Source organism: Balaenoptera borealis (assembly GCF_965194805.1).
Source record: "Balaenoptera borealis genome assembly, chromosome: 10".
Classification (NCBI taxonomy): domain Eukaryota; kingdom Metazoa; phylum Chordata; class Mammalia; order Artiodactyla; family Balaenopteridae; genus Balaenoptera; species Balaenoptera borealis.
Window position 1 is genome coordinate 58,468,442 of NC_138874.1, and position 27,642 is coordinate 58,496,083.

Consider the following 27,642-nt stretch of genomic DNA (forward strand, 5'->3'; position numbering starts at 1 on the left):
TGATGTTAATGCAAAAATTTAATACGTTTGAAATTCAACATTACTTTAGAGTTGGAATGGCAAAATACAATGGCAAAAACCTGGAAACAACCCACACGGAAGAGTGGATGAATACACTGATATATATTCACAATATCACATATTACAAAGGAGTCAAAATGAATAAACTACAGCTCTTCACAACATGGATGAATCTTACCAGTATACAACTTTAAAATGTTGCACTGCTAAGAGGCAGCTTGAAGGGGCTCCTGGCCAAATCAGAGACAATTTGAGGATCAAGATAAACAATGATAATAATGGATTACAATCCATTGAATAAAATAGGAACACACCAGTTCACATTGATATAAATAAATGAAGAGAAAGGAAAGCTCTTTCTAACAGTAGAATGCCAACCCAATAATGGAGAGGAAATGATGGAAATAGAGAATTACCATTTGGCACCAACTATAGAAGTGGATGATTTAGACATGAGTCTTCACTGCTAAGATTGGTGTGTGGAGGTTTGATGAGGAATAGGATACTGGCATGATTTTGGAATGCTAATCAATTACAAAGGGAAAAACAGTGAATTTAAGAAATCAACATGATCAAGTGATCAAGGTTAACATCACCAGTGTCAGGAGGAGTCTACATTTTGTGCCTCCTGATGAGACTCACTGGGAAAAGCAAAGCATCATTTCGTGGTACTCCTGCAAACAAGGGACCCCGGTTGTAAGCTGTGCTATAGAAAGTAAGGCCTGTACCCTTTAATAAAACTGTCAAGGCCATGAAAGACTGGCAACTCTTGCACATTAAAGGAGTCTGAAAATACACAACTAAATGCAATACGTATTCCTGTATAGCATGTTGACCCAGAAAGGAAAAGAGACATTGTTGGGATAGTGGGCGAAATTTGAATGGGCTTAGTAGATTGGGTGGTAGTGTTGTACCAATATTGATTTCCTGGTGTGGAAGATTGTTTGCTATTATGTAGAAGAGTGTCCCTGTTTGGAGGAAAATACCCGCTGGAGTGTTTAGGAGTGATGGGACATCATGACTGCAGTTTGCTCTCTCAACCCTCAAACGTTTCAGAAAAAGACTAATAACAAAGGATATATGCACACACACACATACTCAGAGTGAGCAATGAACCAATAACATGTTAACTATATGAGAATCTGGGTGAAGAGGACATGGGAGCATGGGAGTTCTTTGTACTGTTCTGGCAACTTTTCTATACATTTGAAACTATTTCAAAATATATTATTAAACTATACACACACCCAACACAGTACTCCCCATGGAAACTCTTTGCTTAGGATACAATTACCAGAACCAAATTTTAAAAATAAATTGTATTTCTGCTAATAAACACATAAAAATTATAAAAATTGAGAAAAAGATTTTTTAAAGTTGCAGTGTTATGTCATAAAAGTTCTCAAAATAAAACTATGCAACTGTTGAGTAAGGCATTTCTCTCTGGATTTTTTCCCCAGTGAGGGTTGTGAGTGAATCTGCACTGAAATAACTATCCTACCTTGTGCACAACATACATTTTTTTTTTGGCCGTGAGTCTTGCAGGATCCTAGTTCCCCGAATATGAAAATGGGTATTTGAATAGACATTTTTCCAAAGAAGATATGCAAATGGCCAATAAGCTCAAGAAAATATGCTCGTTAGTCATTAGGGAAATGCAAATCAAAACTGCAATGAGATGCCACTTCACATCCACTAGGATGGCTATATTCAAATAGACAATGATAGTGTTGATAAGAATGAGGAGAAATTGGAAGCCTCATTCATTGCCAGTAGGATCGTAAAATGGTACATACAGCTGCTTTGGAAAATAGTTTGGCAGATCTTTAAAAGGTTAAACGTACTCTCTTTCTGTGTCTCTTTCTTCCCCCCAACACTTTCTCTTTCTTAGTCTCTTTCTCTCTCCCTTTTTTTTTTCAGTCTCTTTGAATCTTTCAGTCTCTCTCTGAATCTCATTTTTAAAACTGCTCTTTTAGAACGGGAAACAGTTCAGGTCCTGCTGTGGCATGGGGCCTATGTCTCAGTCACGTCTGCTGTGAAGCACACGATGCTCTATTTATTGTAGAAAGTGACTTTATTTGCTTTCTAGAATTGTTTGTAACAGATGGTATAAGAGAGGTAATAAAGAGAAAAATCTATGCTTGTAAAGAATACAAAAGTTAATTTTACTTACTGTAATATGACTGTCTTAAACTTATTTTCTCTCTGAGAAATAAATGTTCTAATGGGCAGCAAAAAAAAAAAAAAAAAAAAGTTAATCATAAAGATACTGTATGTACCAGCAATTCCACTCATAGTACTATAGCCAAGAGAAATGAAAACATGTGTCCACAGAAAAACTTGTACATGAATGTTCATAGCAGCATTATTCATAATGGTCAATAGGTGAAAACAACCCAAATGTCCATCAATTGATAAATGGACAAGCAAAATGTATATCCAATGGATTATCCAGCCACAAATCAGAATGAAGTATTGATTCATGCTACAACACAGGTGAATCTTAAGAACAGTATGCTAATTCAAAGAAGCCAGACACAAAGGGCAATGCCTTGTATGATTCCATTCATATGAAAAGCCCCAATAGGGAAATCCATAGAGACAGAAAGTAGATTAGTGATTGCCAGGGGCTGGGCAGAAGGAGGGGAAAGGGGAAATGACTGACAATGGGTATAAGTTTTCTTTTTGGGTGATGAAAATGTTCAAAAATTGATTGTGGTGATTGTTGCACAAATGCATGAATATCCTAAAAACGACTGAATTGTACACTTTAAAAGGATGAATGGTATGATATATGAATTATATCTCAATTTTTTAAAATTAATGAATTATTTTTGTCTGTGCTGGGTCTTCGCTGCTGTGCGCGGTCTTTCTTTTTATTTGCAGCGAGCAGGGGCTACTCCTCACTGCGGTGCACAGGCCTCCCATTAAGGTGGCCTCTCCCACTGTGGAGCACAGGCTCCAGGCGCGCAGGCTTCAGCAGTTGTGGCACATGGGCTCAGCAGCTGTGGCTCGAGGGCTCTAGAGCACAGGCTCAGCAGCTGTGGCGCACAGGCCCAGCTGCTCCACAGCACGTGGGATCCTCCCGGACCAGAGCTCGAACCCGCGTCCGCTGCATTGGCAGGCGGACTCTTAACCACTGCGCCACCAGGAGAGCCCTCAATTTTTAAAAGTTTAAAAATATATATCTCATATCTTTTCTTTCCTTAGTACCTTACACCCCTTTCTCACCTTTACCAAATCCCATCACTGTTACTTACTTTTCCAAAACCTATATCAAAAATCTATCTTAGCCAGTGATCCTTCTACCTATGTATCTTGCTTTTGCCCTGCGATACGGTTGTACATAGGTCTATCTCTCTAAGAGTAAGGTTGTGTCTTATACCACCTTGTATGTATGTCCCTTGGTCCTTACACAAAACAAATGTTTATCAAAATATAATTGATAATTACTATTCTCCCCCTCAATTTTTAGTACTATCATTCACCAGATCTGTATTAAATATCTGCTTTGTGCCGGGGAGCTCAACACAAAGAACAAATAGGGTTATTATCCTCAGCAGAATTTATAATCTAACATTTACAATTTCCTTGTATCCTAATTTTTGTTTAGAACCCCCACTAGATTACAAACCTCCTTCCTTTGTATTGATACTTTCCCTAACTACCTACTGTAATGCTCAACATACTCGATAAGTAATTGCTCAGTACTGGGAATAAAGCCAGGTTTGAAATCACTGACTCCCTGAACTACTTCTCCAAAGAGCTAGTATTCAATCTCCCAGGAAGATGATTTAAGCCTCGTTTATTCATTAATTCAGCACCTCTTATGTGCAAGCTTCACTGTCTTGAATCATGATTAAACTGCAACTAAAATTAAAGTCTTTCATAAATTTTTTTAAAAAATCAAGGGCCAATAAAGATCTCTAGGCAGTCTCAGTAGACATAAAAGTAGGCTATATATTTTATGCACATAAACACATAATCCCTTTTTTAAAAGTTATTACAGGCAATACTAAAGTATTTTCTATGTGGGAAGTTTAGTGTTTATGAATATAGAATACCAATTTATGTAAAGTAAGATGCAAATTGCTCTTCTACGTCAAAAGAGCTGAATTTTTTAAAAAAGTAATACAGTTTTGACATTATTACCAACTATAACTGTCCAATAGAAGGCAAGTTTTTTTTTAAATTCAATATTTATTCAAATTTATTCAATATTGAATTTTTTATTCAATATTATTACACAGAATTACAGACTGTTGTGACTTTTATTCAATTTGGTATCCTATTTAGAATAAGAGCAGTGAGAATTATGTTTTACAAACATTGCATTATTACTTCATCATTGTGATATGGCTTTACTTGATTGTATATAGAGAAAAAAATAACATTGGAATTAAGGCAATAACCACATGTGCAAACCAAGCACAATACCCTGACACAGTCTTTAGTAAAAAGCTCTTTTGGTTAGGTGAGGATTGATGTTGCTGCATGCAGGTCAGTCATTGCTTTGAAGGATAAGCTCTGAATAGCTTCACTCATTTAAAAAAAATCTCTCCTACTGGCCCACAATGGCCAGAAGAAGCCTTCGGTAATCTCCACTCGTGTCACTTGCAATCATTGTGCCCAGGGTCTTCTGATACATCTGACTGAACATCTGTTTTATTTGTACAAGATCAATCTGCATGCAAGACATGATATTTTTGATATTAGAAAACAGCTGTTAAAGAAAACTGATATTTATTAAATTATTCTTTAATAGTGAAAAGATCCTTATAACCAAAGCAGAGGGGAAAAAACACCAAATGACTGGCATTTTATAGCTAGCATTCATACCAGTACTAGCGTCACCCAGTGAATGTCTGATTTACTGTTCTGTAAAGATATTGGATAAGGGTGATACTAGTTTCATCTACTATTCCAAATATATTAGTCATTTAAAAACCATTTGATAGGATGGCTATTATCAAAAATACAGAAAATAACAAGTGTTGGCAAGGATGTGGAGAAGTTGGAACCCTTGTACATTGCTGGTAGGAATGTAAAATGGTGCCACCACGGGAAAATGGTATGGTAATTCCTCAAAAAAATAAAATAAAAACAGAACTACCATATGATACAGCCATTCCACTTCTGGGTATACACAAAAGTGAAAGCAGAGACTCAAATATTTGTACACCCATGTTCATAGCACCATTAATCATAACAGCCAAAAGGTGGAAGCAACCCAAGTGTCCATTGACGGATGAATGAATAAACAAAAAGTGGTGTATGCATACAATGGAACATTATTCAGCCTTAGAAAAGAAGGAAATCCTGACACATGCTACAATGTGGATGAACCTTGAAGATGTTAAAAAGGACAAATACTGTATGATTCCACTTATATGAAGTATCTAGAGTAGTCAAATACATAGGACAGAAAGCAGAATGGTGGTTGCCAGGAGTTGGGGAGCAAGGAGAATGGTGAATTATTGTTTAATGAGTTTTCAGTTTTGTAAGGTGAAAAAGTTCTGGTTGTGATGGTTGCACAACAATGTGAATGTACTTAATGTCACTGAACTGTACACTTAAAAATGATTAAAATGGGAATTTTGTGTTACGTATATTTTATTATAATTAGAGAAAAAGGGATCCTGCTTAGAAAATTTAAGTCTAAAAACAAATACACAAGAAGGTTTTTCCAAATACTGTATTACGGCTCTCTTTTAAAAAATGATTTACCTCCTTTCACATAATTTCATAGCATATGTTTTCTTTACATTAAAAAGAAGTCCACTAAATAAACAAAGTCAAAGAAAGGAATACATCTGAGGCTATATTTAGGTAAAAAGATAAAGATAAAATTTTTTACAGTTATTTCATAATTAAGTGTATGCTAAATTTTAAGAATTTTTATGTGCAATGGGATTAATCTGCATAGGTCTTTCATACAGTTTTTTTTTTTTCCACCCCGCGCCTCGTTGCTTTCAGGATCTCAGTTCCCCGACCAGAGATTGAACCCAGGCCATGGCAGTGAAAGCGCCAAATCCTAACCACTAGACCACTAGGGAACTCCCTCATAGTTTTTTACATAAGCAAAATGAAAACCAAAAAATAAACATCTGGAGTTCCCTGGCGGTCTGTTTCACTTAAGCAAGCCTCTCTCACAGCATGAGGAAAGTGAACACTGTGCTTTATACAACCTCTACCAGCAGTGAGAAAGAGAGCCCTTTCTTAATGTCAGTCCTGAGGGATTGACAACCAACTAAGGAACTTTTAAGAAATTAACATTCTAAGTCAGACAGAGAAAGACAAATACTGTACAGTTTTACTTATATGTGGAATCTAAAAAAACAAATGAACGAACATAACAAAACAGAAACAGTTATAGACACAATGAACAAACAGGTAATTGCCAGAAGGGAGGGGGTTGGGGGAAGAAAAGAAATAGGTGAGGGAGGCTAAGAGGTACAAACTTCCAGTTGAAAAATAAGTAAGTCACAGGTATGAAATGTACAGTGTGGGGAATATAGTCAATAACTATGTAATATCTTTGTAAGGTGACATGTCATATCTAGACTTACCATGGGGATCCTTTTGAAATGTATAGAAATATCGAATCACTATGTTGTGTAACAGAAATAAGCATAGTGTTGTAGGCCAATTATACTTAAAAAGGGACAAACTCATAAAAAGAGATCGGATTTGTGGTTACTAGAGGTGAGGGGTTGGAGAGGGAAGACTGGAGAAAGACAGTCAAAAGGTACAAACTTCCAGTTATAAGATAAGTAAGTACTAGGTATGTAATGTACAACGAGATAAATATAATTAACACTGCTTTACGTTATATATGAAAGTTGTTAAGAGAGTACATCCTAAAGTTCTCTTCACAAGGGAAAACATTTTCCTTTAATCTTGTATCTATATGAGATGATGGATGTTCACTAAACTTACTGTGAAAATCTTCATGATGCATATAAGTCAAATCACTATGCTGTACACCTTAAACTTATACAGTGCCGATTATAAACTTATACAGTGTCAATTATATCTCAATAAAACTAGAAGAAAAAAATGTTTTTAATATTGCTAAGAAAAAAGGATCAACATTCAAAATCAAGTAAGATCAGACAAACAGAGAAAGCCTCACCTCACTTCGAGCGACCACAATCCTGACCAGGGTGGAGTCATCTGTGCCGGCACCCTTCATAGAATAGTACAGCCTCTCAGCAAAGAAGGCAGGGCGGTTCAGGGCACACTGCACTGCAAATGAGAGATGCTTCAGATGTGAAATGACTTGACAAAGGTGTGCACACACCAGGTTCATCTATCACTTCTAGCTGCTTTTGATCATTTTCTATTTAATCATCTCAGAAATCTGAGGTGAGTTGAAGATATTCTCCCCTTGATTTTTCTCAGCCTCCATCTTTCTTTCCAGCAGCATCAGACAGGCTACCTTCAATTCTACAAGATTCCCTCTGGCCAATAAATCCCATTTTCTCTCCATAGAGGCAGTCACTTAGCTTCTTAACATTTTCCCCCTTAAAGTGAGAAAAACTGTAGCAACTGTGCCCTGGTAATATCTTACTTAAAAGGAATAATGACTAAAATCTGAATTCTAGATGTCAAATATATCATTTGACTGAGGGAAGGATGTAAGATACACTCCAATATAAAAAAGAAAACACAGATATGAGCAAAGATTTGAGAACGATAATAAGAAATCTGACATGTTTTCTCTTAGGAAAATTAAATTAGCAAAGTCTCTACCTGCAGATGGTAGAGATGTACTAACTATACATCATTATGTTAGCTACAATTACTATAGTAGTATTTGTAAGATATTCAATTGCTAATATCAATGTGTTGCTAATATTCTCTTTAGTCTTATATTCTCCATGAGAATGAAATTTCCATTTCATTAAACATCTGAATGTCAGGACACCAAAAACTGGGTTTTTAATTTCAAAATGGAAAAGGGTCTCATAGGGCTAAGTACTTGAAAGGTGTTTTGGGGGGCTCAAAATGACGCTTTGTGTGGTGGCACTCTGTAGTTCCTTAGGGCTTTCCTATTCACCTTAATGGAAATGCTACAATCTATCATATATTTTTGTATAGTCCTCAAGAAGGGCATAGAGAATACAAACCAAATAATTTCAAAACAATCCTATTTGATCACACCACCAACCATTCATATAGAATTGCATATAAAAACATAGCATTAGCTTGGCCTCTGCCTAAATAGATTCCAAGGAGGCTATATTAATAATCACCACTTAATGGGAACAACTATTCAAAGCCTCACTCATTTACAAACAAAACAAAGCAAAACACTAAAGTATCTTACAGATGGTCTTCAAACCACTTTCAACATTTCCAGAAAACTCACGGCCGACACTGCTTAACAAATCTCGATTAGCCATCTGTAAACAAAAAGTATAGCGGTTAAAATATTTTCACACCTTAAAATAGAAGTCAAATCTTCAAAAGAAAAGCTCATACCCTGGAGTAGGCCTCCATGGTAGCTTTCAGCTGAGGAAAGCTTCTTGTGGCAAGAACCATGTTAAAGCAAGATTCATCTGTCCCTAATCTCCCCTCACCAGCCTGATAGAGACGCTGAGCATCTTCCTGAGCCAGCTGGTGGTTAACATTCTGGTTCTCATCGCGATTTCCCTGCAAAAGAGGAAGGCAGGAATTAGAAGAAGGTGATACAAGTTCTATTAAAAAAAAAAAAAAAAAAAAAAAGTTTTTCTGGGACTTCCTGGTGGTCCGGTGGTTAAGACTCCGTGCTTCCACTGCAGGGGACAGGTCCCCATGACAGGGACACGGGTTCGATCCCTGCTCAGGGAACAAAGATCCCACATGCCATGCAACAAAAAAGTAAAATAAAATGGTAAAAAAAAAAAAAAAAGTTTTTCCAATCTAGTCACTTTTGGATTTAAAGGGACAATTTACTAAAAATTAATGCATAAAGTTTGTCACGCTTATCTTTCATTTCCAAAGAAACTATACTAGTGTAACTAGTACTTTATTACACTGCCAACTTTGGATTTTATAACATATGACCATGGTTTAATGCGGTTATATTAAAATGAGAGGTTTTCAGGGCTTTGAGAGCTAAATTAAATCAGAAATGGTTTCCATAAAAAATCACACACACGTTTTATTTTTGAAAGTGTGGAAAATTTTATTAACATTCACTTTAAAAAGCTTTCTCTTGGTACACCAAGAGAAAGGCGTTCTTAAAAAAGTTACTCTTCAGGGTTTGGTCCTTGGTTTAGAAGTTTTGGGGTTTTTGGTTTTGTTTTTGTTTTTATTCAATAAACATTTATTAACAGGTATTAAGAGACTAGGCATGATAGAAACCACAAGGACTGGAAGTGACTATGGCCACTCCATTCCTCCCATTAAGGAGATAAAAGATGCCTCCACAGTGGGATTAGGGCAATAACTGAGGTCTCTGGGAATTAAGTGCGGGCTCAGAGCAGGGAATGACAAATGGCCCAGGAGAGTCCAAGAATGCTTCTCTGAGGAGGTGGTTTGAAGGGTGGTAATTGGGCCAGGGAGAAACAGAATGGTGTGTGTTGAGACTGCAAAGTATGACACCTCCAGAGGCTGTGGCCACACACACAGACTCGTGATCCAGCAAGTCCTGAACACTAATAATGCAGCCACTTCTATCCTCCGGGAGAAAGCCTTCTGCCACCAAAGGAATTTCATTTTTCACTTCTCTTGTGATAGGGTCTACTTCTATTGGTTCATGTTCTGAGCCAATAAGCACTGTCCCCTGTTCAGTTCGGAGAGATAAGCACTGAGGTTTCCTGGAGGCTGGATATCCCTGAACTCCAGGGTCTGAAGTAACTTTAGATTTCTCATGATGAAGCGACTACTGAGCCACGCTGAGGACCTCCTCTAATAGGAGATATAAACTACCACTCAAATGAAGAAATTATGAGTCTGCTTAGCTGGGATTTAAGATCAATATGCATTATACTAAGTTCCACTTTGTATTCATCCATATAACTGTAAGGTATGGAGCACTTGCTTTGTACCAGGCTGTATTAGTCAGGGTTCTCCAGAGGAACAGAACCAACAGGATGTGTTAAGTGGTGGGGACACAAGAAAGACAAGGCCCCTCCCCTCAAGGAATTTAAGTCAAAGGAGGGAGTATATAATATGGAGGTTTCATGAACGTCCTTTCGTTCATCCAAGCGTAATCTTAATATACAAGTATTTATTATGAATGTATACGTGAAAATGACATGTGAGCCTTTTAGAAGAAGTTATAAATAACTCAAGTACTGCTAGCCTGTACCAATTTATAGACCAAACTCTTCACTGGGAAGAAGAGAGGGAGGGAGGAAGCTCTGGGCCTGAACAAGAGTAAAGCTTAGATGGGTAGTTGGTTTCTCTCAAAAATATCAATAGAAACACAAACCCAAACAAAGGAAAGGCTGCCCTCTAGAGTCTCAGTGTCTGTCTGAGCAACAAAATGGAGAGGTGTTCCTTGAAGGTGAGAAACTGTCTTCTGAAGAGCACTGGGCACAAGGAATGTGTAGAAGCATATTCTAAATGGGCTACTGAATACAGCACAGGCAAAGGACCTCAGGAACAACTCCCCAGATGATTGTCTTTGGATTCAAGCACACAATACAGTCCCATTTTCCTAGGAAGCCACTCCCTGGAATAGGGTCCTTTACTTTGAAAGATGGCTGGGCCTTGAACCCTGCATAAAGAAATATTCAGCACCTCATTAAAGTCTTAATCATTTTTTAGCATTAACTCTCTGGTCCTGATTTTCTTTTCATGTTAACCTACTCCCCTGCTCTGTTACTCTGTTGTGGGTAAATTCAATGTCCTCCCACCCATTTGCTTTCTTTTCTTATTTCCATACCCACGCACTTCGGCACACTGTCTTTTTTGCAACTACCTCCCTTTGCTGTGAAGAGCCTCTCCTCTACTTTTAGAATCTTCAAGACTGTCCAACCTTGTGCACTAGCAGGATAGCCAACAACTCCTGATACTGAATCAGTGTGCTAGTCTTTTGCATCATCTCTTTCAAATATACCCTGATTATCTCATTCTAAGTGTATTTGTAGTATCATTCCAAATACCCTATTTGGAGAATTTTCTGCCACTTTTCCAGCACATTTGGGGAATCAGAACAAGGAGGGTACTAAGCACAATATTACTGTGAACGCTGAAACATTTTCTGCATTTCTGGCTCTCCTCACAGTCCTCACTCTTGTAGCACTTGCATGGCGGACCTACATACCTTCAGTTGATGGTTCGACTTAACTGACAGTACAATGCTAAGCTCAAAAGTACAGATTCTAACTACAGATCTAGTACAGATCGCCATTCTAAGACACAGAGCCTCAAGCTGATTTCTGATTTCATACAACCTTAAAGAGGTTAATTTCTGATTCCTTACAAAGGCCAGATTTGCAGAAATAAATTTCAGTAGTGACTACAAAGAAACCTGTACAGTGGATTCTGCGTTGTCCCCTCTTAAAGATGTCAAGATTCCAAGGGGGCTAAATATTAAAAGGAATAAAGAATGGCCACTGGCAACAGGCAGTAAAAAACGTTCCCTCCACCAACACCCAAACTTTCATGCTATACTCACCTGGCACATGGATACAAGTAAACGTTCAAAATGCCCTGATGTATCTGACCTAATATCCTTCTCAAGGTCTCGTCCAAATTCTGATTGATAACATCTGACAATTTCTCGGATTTCCTGATTTGTTCTTGTGCATAAAATTTCAATCAATACACGTTCCTGAGTTCCTGCTCCCTATGTGAAATGAAGAAAGGGAGAATTATACAACAAAACACCAAATTTCTGAAAGTAGTTAAATCTTACTGTTCCATCAAATATTTCTTTGGCCTCCAGACCTGAAAAGCTCTATATATTCAGGTGATATAAAATAATGTATTGATTTAGCTGTCACTATAAATTCAGAACTGCCATAATTTATGGGGCTTTACATTTGAAATAGGATAAAATACTCAAAGTAAATGCCATATAGTACCTTCATTGCATTCTGTAAACTCCAGGCATCATAATACGTAGGTGGCATGAACAGGGCAAGGATCAGTTCTTCCATATTTCCACTTAACTCTGACTTAAGATCTCTGATTAAATCCTGTTAAATTACAAATACAAACTAAGTATATGTGCTCTCCAAATTTTGTTTTGCTTAAATTTTTTAAGGAAAATATGAAAAAATGGAATTGAATTGCTATATGAAAGCCTCAATTGCTGTTCTGAATATTATATATTAAGGAATAAATAAATATTTATTTTAAGTTTATTACACTCAAGCAGATATATTTTACTCATTCTATCAATAAACACTTAATAATAAATTTATTGTAGTTCCATCACTATACTAGGTACAAAATAAGAGGTATAGGAAACAAAGAATAATTCAAATTAACAAAATGATAAACAGATATTTACTTAGTAGAAGAAACTGTTCTTACTCTATGAGGAAGTAGAAATTGTCATCATCATGTTCTTATTTGAAAAGATAAGATAAACATTTAAAAAAAGTTAATATAAAGCAGCCTGTACTCCAGCACCAGATGAGTAAGTAGCACAGAAATAAGCTGAAATAGGAAAAGTTAAAGTGGGCTAGAGAGCTCGGAGAAAACTTTTAGTCCAGATCTTGAAGCGTATGTAAAAATTAGCAGGCAAAGAGAAAGAAGAAAGGTATTTCAGGCAAGGAGGAGGAACACAAACAAGGAACAGAAAAGTGGTTCCCAGCCTTGGCTATATGCATTAAAATCATCTGCAGAATTTTTCTAAAAAAAAAACAAACAAAAAACACTTACGTCAAGAATGAATACTCAGAGATTCTGTGCGTGTTTTTAAGTTTGAAAAGAGATTATGATACTCAGCTAAGATTGAGAATCAATAGTATAGAGGCAAGAATGAGCAAAGCTTGTTCAATGGAACAAGACAACCAATTTTGTTAGAGGGTAATGTTTTCAGAGATTAGTAAAATAAAGTTGTAACTATATGCTTGGATTATTACCTTGAATACCAAGCTAAAGAGTGTGGATTTGATTCTGCATGCTGGGAGGAGTTGCTGGAAACTTTTACATAAGAAAATGGCATTGATACAGCAACAACAGGCAGTATCAACAGGCAGTACGGACTGTAACGACAGAGGCTATAAATGAAATTTAGGCTACTGGAATATTTAGGTAAGAAGTAATAAAGGCTTGGACTTGAGTGGTGGAAAGAAAAAAAGGAGACAGAAGACACATTTTTAAAGAGCTCTTTTACAGATTAGATCAACAAGGCACAGTCAATAACCAGTTGCTAGGACAAAGCAGTGCCTGGCATACAGTAGGCACTGAAACAATATTCACTGATTAATTGACAAAGAAGAGTGTGGAATCAAAGAAGACTCCACGGCAGGCTAGAGGAATAGTATTTTTATTAATAAGAAGTCAAGAGAAAAGGTGGCTGTGGGTAAGGAAAACAGGCTGGGAATTTAGTTTGAATTCAAAAGTGCTTTATGAGAAAATTCAGGACAACAAAGCACAGACTACATGTGAACTAAAGAAATTCATAATATGGAAAGTACTTTTGTGAGAAAAGTGAGTCTGATGTTGAACGCTAAGAGAAACTAGAGTTTGTGTCACTTAATCAGCCTTAAGACTAAGGAAGTGGATTTGGGGTTGGGCAGGGAGGGTAGAAAAGATGAGGTGAGACCAGCCAGTGGACCTCTACTTCCATTCTGAGAAAAGTAAACTGGATTCAGAGGATATCAGAAAATTTTTAGGATTCCTATCTAAATGGCAAACCAATGCTACCCAGTCTTGCCCTTTATATTTAAGAAACGATGACACCTTTCAGCCACAGAATCTTGCTGGATTTAGTCACTGATCATCCACTCAACAAATATTTAAGTGGCTATCTGCTAGTGTTCCTGTACTTGGTACTATAAATACAAAGATGAATATGACATGGTTTGCCTGATGGGAGCTCACAGTTTTGGGGAGTGGGCAGTGAGATTAGTTATAGTAGAGGTTTTACAAAGTGCTATGGGACCACAGTGGAAGAAGCAGCCAAATTATGCCCAGAGCAATGAGAGAAACTTCACAAAGTAGCTTAATCAAGACAAATCCTGAAGAATTTGTTTGCCATGCAGGAAAAAAGGCAAAGGTGTTCCAGGACAAGAGAACAACATATACCAAACAGAAGTATGTGTGCAGGGAATGGCAAGAAGTTCTATAAAGTCATAATACAAGATATGTTTAGAGGGAGGGAGAGGAGTGAAAGATGATGCCAAGGACCAAAAATAAGCAAGGGCTACATAAGAAGTCCTTGAATCCAACTGTAAGGAGAAGATTGAGAACCAAGCTACTGATCAGGATTGTGGTCATAATCTACTCTTTACTGAACATGTGTCACCTACCAGACATAGTAAATAGGTATGACTGTGAGATCAAGGACTACTCTAGAATTGGAAAGTCTTCTAAGAGAAATAAATATTGATGGGACTTCCCTGGTGGCGCAGTGGTTAAGAATCCGCCTGCCAATGCAGGGGACACAGGTTCGAGCCCTGGTCTGAGAGGATCCCACATGCCATGGAGCAACCAAGCCCGTGCACCACAACTACCAAGCCTGCGCTCTAGAGCCCGCGAGCCACAACTACTAAAGCCCGCGCACCTAGAGCCCATGCTCTGCAACACGAGAAGCCACCACAATGAGAAGCCCACGTGCCGCAACGAAGACCCAGCGCAGCCACAGATAAATAAAAAAATTTATTTAAAAAAAAAGAAAGAAAGAAAGAAAGAAATATTGAATACACCTCTCCTGGGGTCTCTGAAATCTAGTTGTCTCTACTTTGTACTCACCAGTACTAATAAAAAGACAGTATCCAACCTGACAGAATGCAGGGCGTAAGGCCACTGTTCATGCTCACTCCTGAAAAAAAAAACAAAACATACCTTGCCATACATGGTCTTAAAAGCTGCTTTAATTTTTTGCCTTTGATCATTGGAACGACTGGCCACAACGTCTACAATTGCCTGCTCGTCTGTACCTGAAAGAATCATACATGTCTAAGTAAGGATGAGGTCTGTGTGGGGTGCTCCTTGAGGACATCTTTTAGGTGCTTACAAGGTGCCTGGTGCCAGATTAAATTGAGGGATGTGCACACAGGCTCACATTGGTTTATGATATAAAGCTTATTTTTACCTTACATTCAATCACTTGAATTTGATTGTAAATAAGACAAATATATATTTTCCTCACCAAAACCCTTCATTGCTTTACGAAGAATTTCTGCATCTCTCATGGCATCAAAGTTGGCAGCCGGTTGGATTGTTCCTTGAGTTCCCTGAGTCATCGAAGCAGGCTGAGAACGAGACGCATAAAATCCAAATCAGTTATTGTGGTAATCATTTCACAGTACATACATATACCAAATCAACATGTTGTATACCTAAAACTAATACAGTGTTATATTTCAATTGGGTCTCAATAAAACTGGAAGAAAAATAATATGAAAAAATGTTCAACGTCTTTAATAAAAGAAATACTAACTTAAAAAAAAAATCCAACTCAGGTTTCTCTGCTTACAGGAAGACAACTTAAGACTTCTCCGATTATGGGACTTCCCTGGTGGCGAAGTGGATAAGACTCCACACTCCCAATGCAGGGGGCCCGGGTTCGATCTCTCATCAGGGAACTAGATCCCATGCACATGCCGCAACTAAGAGTTCGCATGCCGCAACTAAGGAGCCCACCTGCCGCAACTAAGGAGCCCATGTGCTACAACCAAGGAGCCAGTGAGCTGAAACTAAGGAGCCCGCCTTCTGCAACTAAGACCTGGTGCGAATGAATGAATGAATGAATGAATAAATAAATATATATATATATATATATGGGGGGGGAGGTGGAAAAAGACTTCTCTGATCATCACTCTTAGGCAAGGAGGCCAGTACTTAGGTTTTAGGATAAGGATATTTATTTTCATGGCTCATTCTGGAACAGACAGAGACTATCCTTCTCCCACCAAAAGACAGCCAGACACCAAACTTTCAGAAAACAAGATAGTCAAGCTTGTGGAGATAGTCACAATCTTTCTATGCCTTGGTTTCCTTCTTGGTAGAATAAGAGGGAAAAAAAGAGATTGATCCCTGGGTAGTGTGAGATGAGTGGCAGTGTTTTATTTAAAGAATATAATAATGGCTTTAGTGAGGTAGAGCCAGAGTTGCCCAATGAGATTTCAAACAAGCAATATACTTCTGGTAATAGCTCTTCATTTCCTGTATGGGCCCTGATTATTAGACATAAAATAAAACATTTTATAATAAGAAAAGCATGAAGATGAAATTAATGACTAGAGACTCTGTCATCTGAGGTACAATACTCTTCATCGATTTTATAAGGAAATAAACCAGAAAGCAAAACAAGGACTGTATGTTTTTAAATACAAATCTATAAAGAAATTTAAAAATCACCATATGACAAAGACCACAGTAGGAAGTGTTTCAGTCAAGAATCATCAATGGATGCTAAAATCAGTGGGTAAAAGTATAATGAGAACCAAGATATTTGCATACTTTGTAACATTACAGCAGAAAACCTAGCAGACATCATCTGTAGCAAATGATCAAAACCAATTATCACCAGGAATGGGGTAAATCAACAACTAGTGCCTCCTGATATGATTCACTAGGGACACGACATCATTTCTGTGGTATTCCTGCCAAAATGGCAGAACCTAGATTTAATCAGGGGGACTTATCAGACAAACACAAATTAAGGATTATTTTACAAAATAACTGGTAGTATTCTTCCAATGTATCAACGTGATTAACAACAAAGACTGAAGAATTATTTCATATTAAAGGAAACTTAAGACATGACAACAAATGCAATGTTTCATCCTGGATTTGATCCTGAATAAGAAGGACATTACTAGGACAACTGATGAAGTCTAAAGGTTGGGTAATAGTATTATAAAACTGTTATTTCCTGTACTGTGTTTATGTAAGAATCTGAGTAAATGGTATGTATACAGGAATTCTGTATACAATTTTTATAACTTTTTTATGTCTGAAATTATTACAAAATTAAGTTTAAAAAAATTTAAATACAAAGCTATGAAACAATTCATTAGTTTTCTTAAAATATTTGAATCAGGGTTTAAGAGAGATGGGATGCAGCAAGATGATATCCCTTCACATTTTTAAAAAAATTAATTTATTTTTGGCTGTGTTGGGTCTTTGTTGCTGCACACGGGCTTTCTCTAGTTGCGGCGAGCGGGGGCTACTCTTCGTTGCGGTGTGCGGGCTTCTCACTGCGGTGACTTCTATTGTTATGGAGCATGGGCTCTAGGTGCGTGGGCTTCAGCAGTTGTGGCACGTGGGCTCAGTAATAGTGGCTCACGGGCTCTAGAGCGCAGGTTCAGTAGGCGGCGCACAGGCTTGGTTGCTCCGTGGCATGTGGGATCCTCCCGGACCAGGGCTCAAACCCGTGTTCCCTGCATTGGCAGGTGGATTCTTAACCACTGCACCACCAGGGAAGTCCCCCCATCACATTTTTTAAAATTTAATTTTAATAATACATTTTATTTAACCAAGTATCTCTAAAATATCATTTAAAGATGCAATCAAAATCATTTCAAAACACAAAATGATTCAGTTGCTTTCTAGGCAACTGAAACAGTATTTCGAGTTATACCCATTGAATATAGCAACAGCAATATGCCAACACCTGTAGGGGCAAAGTGATTGGGGAGAAGGAGACCAGACCCTTCGACAAACATTTTTATTCCTCCCACTCATCTCTACTCTCACACCAACATTTTCTTCTACCAATAAGCCCTAACAATCATCCTTCACTAGTTTCTAAGCCAGGAATGTAAGCAGAGAACTAACAAGAAATATTTGTATATTGGTTTTAAGGAAAAACTAAAATTATTCTACTTGTAGCAAATATTCAAGCAGAAAATTTTTTTCAACATATTGCCTTTACATGAGGCTTAATGTATCAAGCACTGATGAAAGTTTTCTTTGATGTAACCACTGTCACTAAAATCCTAAGCAGGGCAGAAGCCTCTGTTTATAATACACTGAACTGGACAGTAAGAGAAACTAACCCATATCATGTACTGTTTGACGACTATCATTTTCTGTCATCCTCTTGTTTCTAAAAACAAACAACAACCACCAAAAGACTTATTCCATTTTTCATCTGGAGGGAAAAATGGTTTTGTTTTATGCTTTGTTGAAAGTCTAAGTTTGAAGTGAATCTTCATCAAGAATACTATCATTCTGCAGGCATTATACTGAACTCAAAGAAATCAGGGTCCATATTCTTGAGGTCAAAACCCTAACTACAGAGGATTTCTCAGCACAGCAAAGCCCATACTATCTGCCACCAAAAGTGCCACCCTTTGACATCCATTTCATTCCAACCTTCCTGCTGAAAAACTGCCATAGAATTAGAATTGGATCATTCAGGAGAGGTCACCTGGCCCAACTGCCCAACCAAGACAAAAACTTTCTTTACATCTTCCTATACACACACACACACACACACACACCAACTTCTATCAGGGGATTTTCAGTGACAGGGAGCTCACCCCTCACAAGGTAGTCTATTCCACTTCCATCTATTCCACTTTCCATCTCCCAAAATCTACTGCTCTGTAACTTCCTGGTTTCAATTTAGGGTGGTAATTGTTATGCAAGATAAGCTGCATGTGTATGTGTGTTTTACTTTTAGTGTTCTTATGTTTAAAAAATCTTTTATATTCAGTCATAAAACGATGTCTTTAAAAGCAGATGCATGCTTAAACTAAACTAACAATTCTCATAACAAATGATTAGAATAACTACAGATTTATAATATGATTAATAATCAACAATTTTTTTAAAAAAGGATTGAAAGCAATTTACTATGGGCTTTGGAGGAATATCATTTACTGTATCAGCAAAGTAGCACTGTATACCAGAGAGACCACTGGTCTGAGAGGCAGAAGAGCTAGTATCTAGTCTCAGCTTTGACTTTCACTAGCTGTGTGGCCTTGGACAAGTTTCTTGATCTCTCTGGAGCTCAAAAATTCCTCAAATCTGGAAAGGAAGCCAGAAAATGGCTAAGTTGTTTTTCTTCCAATTCTGTAACCCCTTACCAATCCCAGCCTAAAAAAAGCTTAAAAATGCTAGATCTTTATGAATAGACAGTATGAAATGAGAAAATGAAGATAAGGTAAACATAAAACTGCTTATGTTCCTAGTAACTTGCATAGGATATAAAAGAATTAACAAGTCAATTAAAGAATAAAACTTAATATTAAAATAAGGAGCTATATTGAGACAGGGCAAAGATTTGATATATGGGAGACCTTCTGAGACTCCTGAAAAATCAATTTAACAGACATTAATTGGCTACTGTATTTAAAGCCCTGCCAAGCACTACAGGGACATAAAGATAAAAACAGATACAATGAGCCCTCAAGGAAGTAGTGAGAGACAAATACAGGAGAAATTAGAAACAAATGAAGGCATATAGGAGATCTAGTGATTAGTGAACATTAAAAAACCTTACTCACTTCACTGCTATAATCCAAAGAAACAGGAGAGAAAACAGGATAGGAAGGTAAGGATTCTGTATTGATCTGAAAGAAGAGTGGAAAGTTATAAAGGTAAAAATGGAAAACAAAACCATACTTCATAAAACACTGGCAGAAATATCAATCACCCAGTCACCTGAGTTCATAGTTATACTGCCAGCAAGGGAGGAGGAAAAAGAACTAAAACCAACACCAAGAGTCCAAGTGAATCACTATGAAAAAGAGTATGGGTGTCATCACCTGTGAGAAGGGACCTATGCTCGTCTTATCGAAGTCATCAGGACAGTACTTAAAAGCAGGTGGACCAAAGAGCATGGAGTCTAACAGAAGCAAAGATTAAAGTCTTAAGTGAACTGTTTTAGACCATCTCCTCTGCTTCATGGAAACCGCTAATGTCAGCAAAGGAGTAGTGCTCTTCTTTACCATTATCCAGTTTAGTCCAGACTAAATTTAAAAGGTAGGAAAAAAAAAAAAAAATACCTGACTAGGGTAAGGAGATTGTCCTCCAGGGTACTGAGAAGGCATCGGTCCCCCAGGAAAACCACCTACATATTAAGAAAAAATACAGCAATCAGGTCTTAACTGATTTAATTTTTCAAAACAGCACTGATTTATTATGAATAAGAAAACATATGAGAATATTCACACTATTTATTCACTAGGATAATTTTTAAGTATTATAATTTACTGAATCAAAAACCAACTTTGGTCACAAGGACCTTTTAAAATATTCCATGTCCTAATTTCTTTAAAATAATTTAACATAATTTCTTTATAAACAATACTCTAAAAAAAGAACAAAACACTTAAACCAGATTAAATCCTGATTCTATCTGGAAAGGATGACAGGACATAGTTCTGGGGGTTGTTTCCTTTGTGCTATACTAACGAGCAGAGAAGTTCTTGAAGGTTTTGCTTTTTGGCTTCAGGACAGATAATTTTTTTTAATGAAAAAAACAAGTCCTTATTGCCATCCTGCTGATTAAACTTTTTCATCAAATTAATACATTTCATGAAATCATATACTACCTAAGAAGTATTTAGTATAAACGTTTACTAAAAACAATCCCAAACATAAACTACTAAGTTCCTTCAACAGCAACTGCAAAATTCAAAATATTAAGCTACTGTTTTTCTCCGGACAGTTAGTACCTACCAGGTAGTGGGACCTGTGCTGGGCCCCCACCATAAGACTGTGAGGGTGGCTGCAGATAGCCAGAAAAGCCTGCTCCACTTGGTGGGGCTCCAAACCCTTGGCCTGGGGGAAGAACAAGAGAAAAAAAGAAACAAACTACAGTGACAGTTCTCATGACTGAAGTGAAAACTTTAGAAACAGTAGAAGAAAATATATTATTAATGCTATAGCAGTAGTCCCTTTTGGTCTAAATTCAATTTCTCAACAAATCCTTCCCCATTAAAAAATAAATAAAAAAAAAAAGTTACTTCATTCATCTGCCTTAATAACTTATAATACAAAAGTGCTAAGTTTTTTGTTTGTTTGTTTGTTTGGTTGGTTTGGTTTTTTTACATACTGTGGACAAAGCTGTCCTAAGGTCACAATCATGCCAATTGAAATATGTTAATCAGTTCTTAAGATTACAAATTTTCAACAAAACCATTATATATTGGTCCTTTATTACCATGAGATTTATTCTAATTCCTTTCACAACAGAATTTTGGAGACTGCTCCCAGCTTTCATGCCTCCTGAGAACCTTTATCCTTCTATCTTGCCAGCTAGGTCCTTACTGTCTAAGGTAGAAAGTAGGCTAAGAGCAACTCTGACCTCGTACAAAACAAGAAGGAACCAAGAGGATTAAAGAGAGAAGAAAAAAAATGCTATACTAATTCCACAACTCACGACTCACCTCCAGGATAGGATGGAGCTCCCCCTGGCTGTGGGGCACTGGGATAGCCGCCAGGGGCAGGGTAGCCTCCAGCTCCTGGGTAGCCTCCCGCTCCTGGGTAGCCTCCAGCTCCTGGGTAGCCACTACTTGGTGTTGGTGGGTAGGCACCTCCTCCCATTGGAGGAAAGCCACTAGGATAAGAATACTGACCAGGAGGGGGAAAAGATGACTCCTGACCCGCAGGCTGAAAAACCAGAAAAATTTTCAAATGAATGTGATCATCGAGAAATAGAACCTAGCTAAGGAAACAAACAAAGATAACTGTTAAGGTCTAGCTTATTCTTTTACATATTAAAAAGCCCATTAGAAGTCCTGGTATCTCATACTAGTTTATCAGTATACTAGTTTGTCAGGACACTTGTTTGTCAGAATTCAGTTATATATAAATCTACCTGTGTTAGGCAAGAAGGGTCTGTTTCTCTATTTGGGAGTAAGAACCAGGCTCTTTCCAAACCTCAAGCCTTCAGGAACAACTGGCAAAGCTCATTAGTTCCTTCATTTTCCTAGCACCTGGAAATAATAGGAAGATTTGCCTCTCTAGCCTAAAGAGGAGAATTCATGGCTTTCTTGCAACACATCTGGAACTGTGCATAATAGGGAAAAAAAAAAAACAAACAGTGACCTGAGTCATACACTGGGTGTGACATTTTGGACCTCAGTTCAGATCACACAATGTCTAAGTGTGGAGAGAGTGTTACATGTTCACTAAACTTTTTCTCAGGCCACAAAACTAGACTACATTTCCCAGGACCCCGTTGCAGTTAAATAGGACCATATGACTGAATACTGGTAAACGAATGTGGACAGAAGTAACGTACACAACTTCCAGCCTGGCCCCCTTAACTTTCTGCCCAATCCTCTAAGCTCTCTCTTCCTCTCTCTTTTCCTTCATCTGCCAGCTGGAAGCAGAAGATCCAGTGGAGGACTCCAAGGCACTAGAGGATGGTAGAGCCAATATAACAAGGCAACAGAGGATGGAAGGAGCCTGGGAACCCGCAAGACGACATGGAACAAAGCCTCCTAGCTCCCCATCACACCCCTTCCCCCGCCACCCCCACCACTGACTTCCAGGAGACTGAAGTAAGCAAGAAATAAGTTTTTGTTGTGTTAAGTCATTGGGATGTTAGGGTTGTCTGTTTTTAACAATTAGCCTATATTGACTGAAACGGTGGTCAGAGTCCAGTTTAGTACATAGGGACCTGGGAACATATTCATAATTCTCATCTCTTCTATGCTAAATTCAGGAGAGCTATATATTCACTTTACATAAGAATATACACATTATCATTAATCTGTATAGGCCCCTCTTTCTATTCTCCCAGAGTTAGAAAGAAGCCCTACATACTTATGAGCATAAAATTGAAACACAATTTTTACTTATGCCTCAGCTATGAGGTTAGTCCTCAGAACAGTATAGACATCAACAAGGCAGAACTTGGTAGCACATTTATAACATGCACTCCAAATACTAAAAGTCTCAGAAGTACTAATCCAGGGACCTCTAATCCACTGCAATTTGTTACCTCTGAGTCAAGCCCCTCTTAAGTTATTTTAAACCTTCTAACACAAAGGTTAAAAACCAGTAACTCAGGACTTACCTGGTGGCACAGTGGTTAAGAATCCGCAGGGGACATGCCAATGCAGGGGACACAGGTTCGATCCCTGTTCTGAGAAGATCCCACATGCTGCTGAGCAACTAAGCCCGTGTGCCACAACTACTGAAGCTGGCGCGCCTAGAGCCTGTGCTCCACAGCAAGAGAAGCCACCGCAATGAGAAGCCCACACACCGCAACGAAGAGTAGCCCCTGCTTGCTGCAACTAGAGAAAGCTCATGCACAGCAACGAAGACCCAACGCAGCCAAAAATAAATAAATAAATAAATACTTAAAAAAACAACAACAACAACAAAAAAACCCAGTGACTCAAAGGATCGATTTAGCTTACCTACATGTTGTATTGAATCATACAGCATTTAACTTTTTTTTTTTATTAAAGGAATTCCTTTTTTTTATTTTTTTATTTTTTTATTTTTGGCTGTGTTGGGTCTTCGTTTCTGTGCGAGGGCTTTCTCTAGTTGCGGCAAGCGGGGGCCACTCTTCATCGCGGTGCGCGGGCCTCTCACCATTGCGGCCTCTCTTGTTGCGGAGCGCAAGCTCCAGATGCGCAGGCTCAGTAGTTGTGGCTCACGGGCCTAGTTGCTCTGCGGCATGTGGGATCTTCCCAGACCAGGGCTCGAACCCGTGTCCCCTGCATTGGCAGGCAGACTCTCAACCACTGCGCCACCAGGGAAGCCCAGCATTTAACATTTAAAAAGATTCATTTCCCAATTTTAAAAATTGGGCAATTTCACATAAAATCCAGATTGTTGGCTTTACTTGAAGATATGGAATTATCCAGCAACACTGGGTCAGCCTCCCTGCATGGACACATTCGGCTTAAGCTGACTAACTACTGCCTTTCCACAGGTGAGCCAAGTCCCTGTAGTTCCCCACAACACCTGCCTTCCCTCACGTACTCTACTCAGTACTTCTGGCCATTTGAATTTATGACCCCTGCTCTAGAATATCTGTAAGATCTGTCATGGGCTGGCTAATTCTATACAAGACCTGTGCCAAGGACATGAGCTATTTTAGTATCATAAGTGGCAATACTTACAGGATATCCAGGGAAAGCTGGGTAGCCTGTGGGGGGATAGCCCGGGTACGACATTCTGTAACAACAATAAAAAATGTCTTCTGTAATTTGCTATAAGGATTAAGGCCTTTGAAGATATATTTTGTCATAGGGTTTAATCAAAACACACCTTCTTTCAAAAGAGTCCAGCAGGCAGACTGATTCAGTAGTTCTGAGATGGGGCCCAAGATTCTGTATTCCTAACTAAGCTTCCAGGTGATGCTATTGCTGCTGGTCTGTGAATGATATTTTGATACCAGAATATTTTGGCATTTCTGAATCTACCACCTAATTTGCCAAGTTTTTCAATATGTGTTTTGGCTCGTCTCCCCAATACAGCTATAAATGATTTGTATTTCTTTTTTATCAAGACACCAAACAATGACATATACACACTACTATATATAAAACAGATAACTAATAAGGAGCTACTTTATAACACAGGAAACTCTACTCAATACTCTGTAATGGCCTGTATGAGAAAAGAATCTAAAAAAGCGTCAATATATGTATATGTATAACTGATTCACTTTGCCGTACACCTGAAATTAACACAACATTGTAAATCAACTATACTCCAATAAAAATTTTTTTAAAAAAGTACCCCAAACAAATCCAGTTCAACACTTACGAAAGCCCACTATTAAATAAGCACTGTCCTAGGTGCTGATACAGAGATGGTGGTGGGGGGGAAGGAAAATGAGAAAATAAATTTAAGTTATTATAGTGCTCCTTATGACATAAGCACAGCATAGAAGCTAAAAACTTGCTAAATTGAGAATGAATGGGCATATATTTAGTAGAAGTTGAAAGAAAATAAGAAAACTGATCCAGTCAGTTTTAAAACAGTCATTTGGGATCCAAAGACCTGGTTGCAAAGGATGTTAAATCATTTTTTGCTGTCTTCTTCCCCAAGCCCAGTTGATAAAAAAAGGAGTAAAGGAGAAACAATACCATCTAAGAACAGTCAGATGGACCAAGGGCAAAAGAGGTCAGGGTCAAAAGAAAGTGAAAAAGTCTGAAAATAATTTATGGGAGAAATTAATAATAATTTTAAAGGCAATAAGTTTTATAGCACCAAAGACTACAAAAACAATTTAAATTTCTAAATCTCAGGAACTGTTCCAGTGACAAAGTCCTATTTCTACAGCCTTTAGCTACTACATTAAATCTTACCTTTAAGGGCACTAGAGGAACTATGTCAACAAGAGTTTCTGGACAGAATGAAGATAAAGACTATCTGTACATGAGAAAACTTAAAACAACTTTAAGAAAATGAATATGGGTACATTTTGAAGCATAATTATATAAAGGACTAGAATGCAATTCCATTTCCAGGATGTACCTCATAAAAATACTTACACAAATGCAAAATTATATATGTACAAAGCTATTCATTACACACTATTTGTAACAGAAAAAGGTTGGGAATTCCCTGGCAGTTCAGTGGATAGGACTCAGCGCTTTCACTGCCATGGCCTGGGTTCAATCCCTGGTCAGGGAACTAAGATTCTGCAAGCCACGTGGCATGGCCAAAAAAAAAAAAAAAAAAAAAGGTTAAAAACAATCTAAAAGTCCATTAATAAGGAACAGGTAAAACAGATTATGGATAGCCATACAATGAAGTGTTAGGCAACTATTAAAAATGAGCAGCTCTCTTTTTACTCATATGTGGAACCATCTCTAAGTCATATTAAGTGGGAAAAAAAGCAAGATGAAAAACTACATAGATAATTTGCAACCAAATGTGTAAAAATTACATTTATTTGCTTGTATGTAGAGAGAATATCCCTGAAAGTATACTCAAGAAAGTAGGAAACAGTACTCCACTGCTGCCTCTGGAGAGGAGAGCTGGGGCATAACAAGGAGACTTTTCAATGTACTAAAAAAAAGGGCTAAGAGTCCTTTTGGAATTATGCATGTATCGTCTATTCAAAACTCAGATTTAAAAAGCTTTTGTAAAAAGCTGAAACAAACCCGAGGGTGACTCAACAAACTACTCAACTTTGCCCAAGGAATAATCAGACTATACCAGTGAACCAGAACTTTTATTTCCTTTTCAACATCCTCCGTCAGCAACTACTTTAAAAAGACTAGAAAAGCATTCTTGGTTTTCCAAACCATCTCCACCCAGTGAGTCAACTACTAAAAGGGATGGGTCTCACTATGCAAGTCTCAGAGATGGCATGAAGCCCAGGAACACAGGAGGCAGCTGTTGCAAATTTATGAAACAAATACAAAATAGAAAGGGTGTATGAAGATGGCCAACAGCAGATACTACAATTTTCCAAAACCTGCCTCTTGATTGGGAAAGACCATTTAAATCTGTCAGCAAGGACCCTTCAATAAAGAACTGGAGGCACGACTAGGCTCTGCATGGACAGGGTAGGCAGTCACCACCAGCGAGGACTGAAAGGAGGCTTCACTTTGCAGTGGTCGAAATTCTCTCTTCTACCTCCCTAGCTAGTACTTGAAACTCCTTCCCTGCCTGATAGGTAACTCATTACACTCATTATCTAATTAGGACAGATTATCAGATGAGCTCCCCACCAACTGGCAGAAATTAGAGAGTTTAAAGGCAGTTGGACGACTTCTTTTCATTTCTGTCACTTTATGGTGGACATCAGCCATCTCCTTCTGCAGAAGTGTTCACACAGGTTGGGTTCAAATCAGCGCACGTTTGCTGCTGCTAAGGTACTAGGAATCAAATCTGGAATGCCACTTCCCTGAATAGTTCCCAAGAATTATAAACCTGAACCAGTGTACAATTGTAGGCTTCCGCATTCTGTCCTAGGTTCACTAAGCAAGTACAAACGTCCCAAGTTTCCCTAAATGTGCTGTGTCACCAGGAAGTCTAGTCACCAGCCGGACTTAGCTTTCGGTGCTGCTCACCGGTTTTCCTACTCAGCCCTCCTTGGGGTCGCTTCAGCAGGGCCATCCTCTGGCCTCAATCCCTCCACCTGTGGTCCCCCTGCCTGCGCGGGAAGTCTCACTGCTCCCTCGGACCTCCGGACAGCCGCGGGGCACAGACGACCGGCGAACAGGACTTCCCGTTGCCCGGCCGCCTCGCCGATCCCGCCCCAATGCGCCCCCGGCCGAACGCCCCCACCAGGCAGCCCGGGTCCCAAAACGCGCACACCGAGTCGCCGGCCACTCCCGGGGCCCACAGGCTCCTCCAGCGCCCCCCCGGCTCGGGGACACACGCGGGGCCCCGCCCTCTCCCGGCTGGCAGGCCTCAGAGCAGGCCGGGGCGAGGCGACCGAGGGGGACGAGGGGTGGCAAGGGTAGGGTACGCCGTTCCTCACCTGACTCCGCGGAGCAGCGTCACAGCCCAACCTGGTCTCGGGCAAGATGGAGCCGGGGGCGGGCCCGGGAAGGGCGGGGCGCCGAGGGCCGCCGCCCGAGCCCGTTAGGATCGCAGGGGGCGGTGCCGACAGAGCCAGTCCCG

The 27,642-nt window shown here is 38.8% G+C and overlaps 1 protein-coding gene across 4 annotated transcripts; it reads right to left on the minus strand.

The window, feature by feature from the left end:
• On the minus strand, positions 1-27,642 carry ANXA7 (annexin A7). 4 transcript variants are annotated; one of them, XM_082406884.1, is made up of 15 exons: positions 27,500-27,631; positions 24,325-24,430; positions 24,177-24,231; positions 21,483-21,705; positions 20,773-20,874; positions 20,097-20,161; positions 19,596-19,661; positions 15,287-15,389; positions 14,980-15,074; positions 12,045-12,158; positions 11,636-11,806; positions 8,509-8,679; positions 8,354-8,429; positions 7,157-7,269; positions 1-4,705 (listed from the first exon to the last, which is right to left on the minus strand). In XM_082406884.1, exons 3-15 carry the CDS (start codon positions 24,228-24,230, stop codon positions 4,583-4,585), a joined length of 1,476 nt encoding a protein of 491 aa, XP_082263010.1. In that variant the 5' UTR covers position 24,231; positions 24,325-24,430; positions 27,500-27,631; the 3' UTR covers positions 1-4,582. The 4 variants fall into 4 exon arrangements, with proteins under 4 accessions (XP_082263010.1, XP_082263011.1, XP_082263009.1 ...); XM_082406885.1 differs by lacking the exon at positions 27,500-27,631 and adding an exon at positions 27,087-27,223; XM_082406883.1 differs by lacking the exon at positions 24,325-24,430 and having other exon boundaries at positions 27,500-27,642.

Excerpts from the sequence above, each read along its gene's own strand:
- ANXA7 (XM_082406883.1), bottom strand. The coding sequence starts at position 24,230 with ATGTCGTACCCGGGCTATCCCCCCACAGGCTACCCAGCTTTCCCTGGA. Across the intron at positions 20,875-21,482 it reads AGCTCCATCCTATCCTGGAG|GCCAAGGGTTTGGAGCCCCA; the intron begins GTGAGTCGTGAG and ends TTCTTCCCCCAG. Across the intron at positions 12,159-14,979 it reads TTAAGACCATGTATGGCAAG|GATTTAATCAGAGATCTTAA; the intron begins GTATGTTTTGTT and ends GTAATTTAACAG.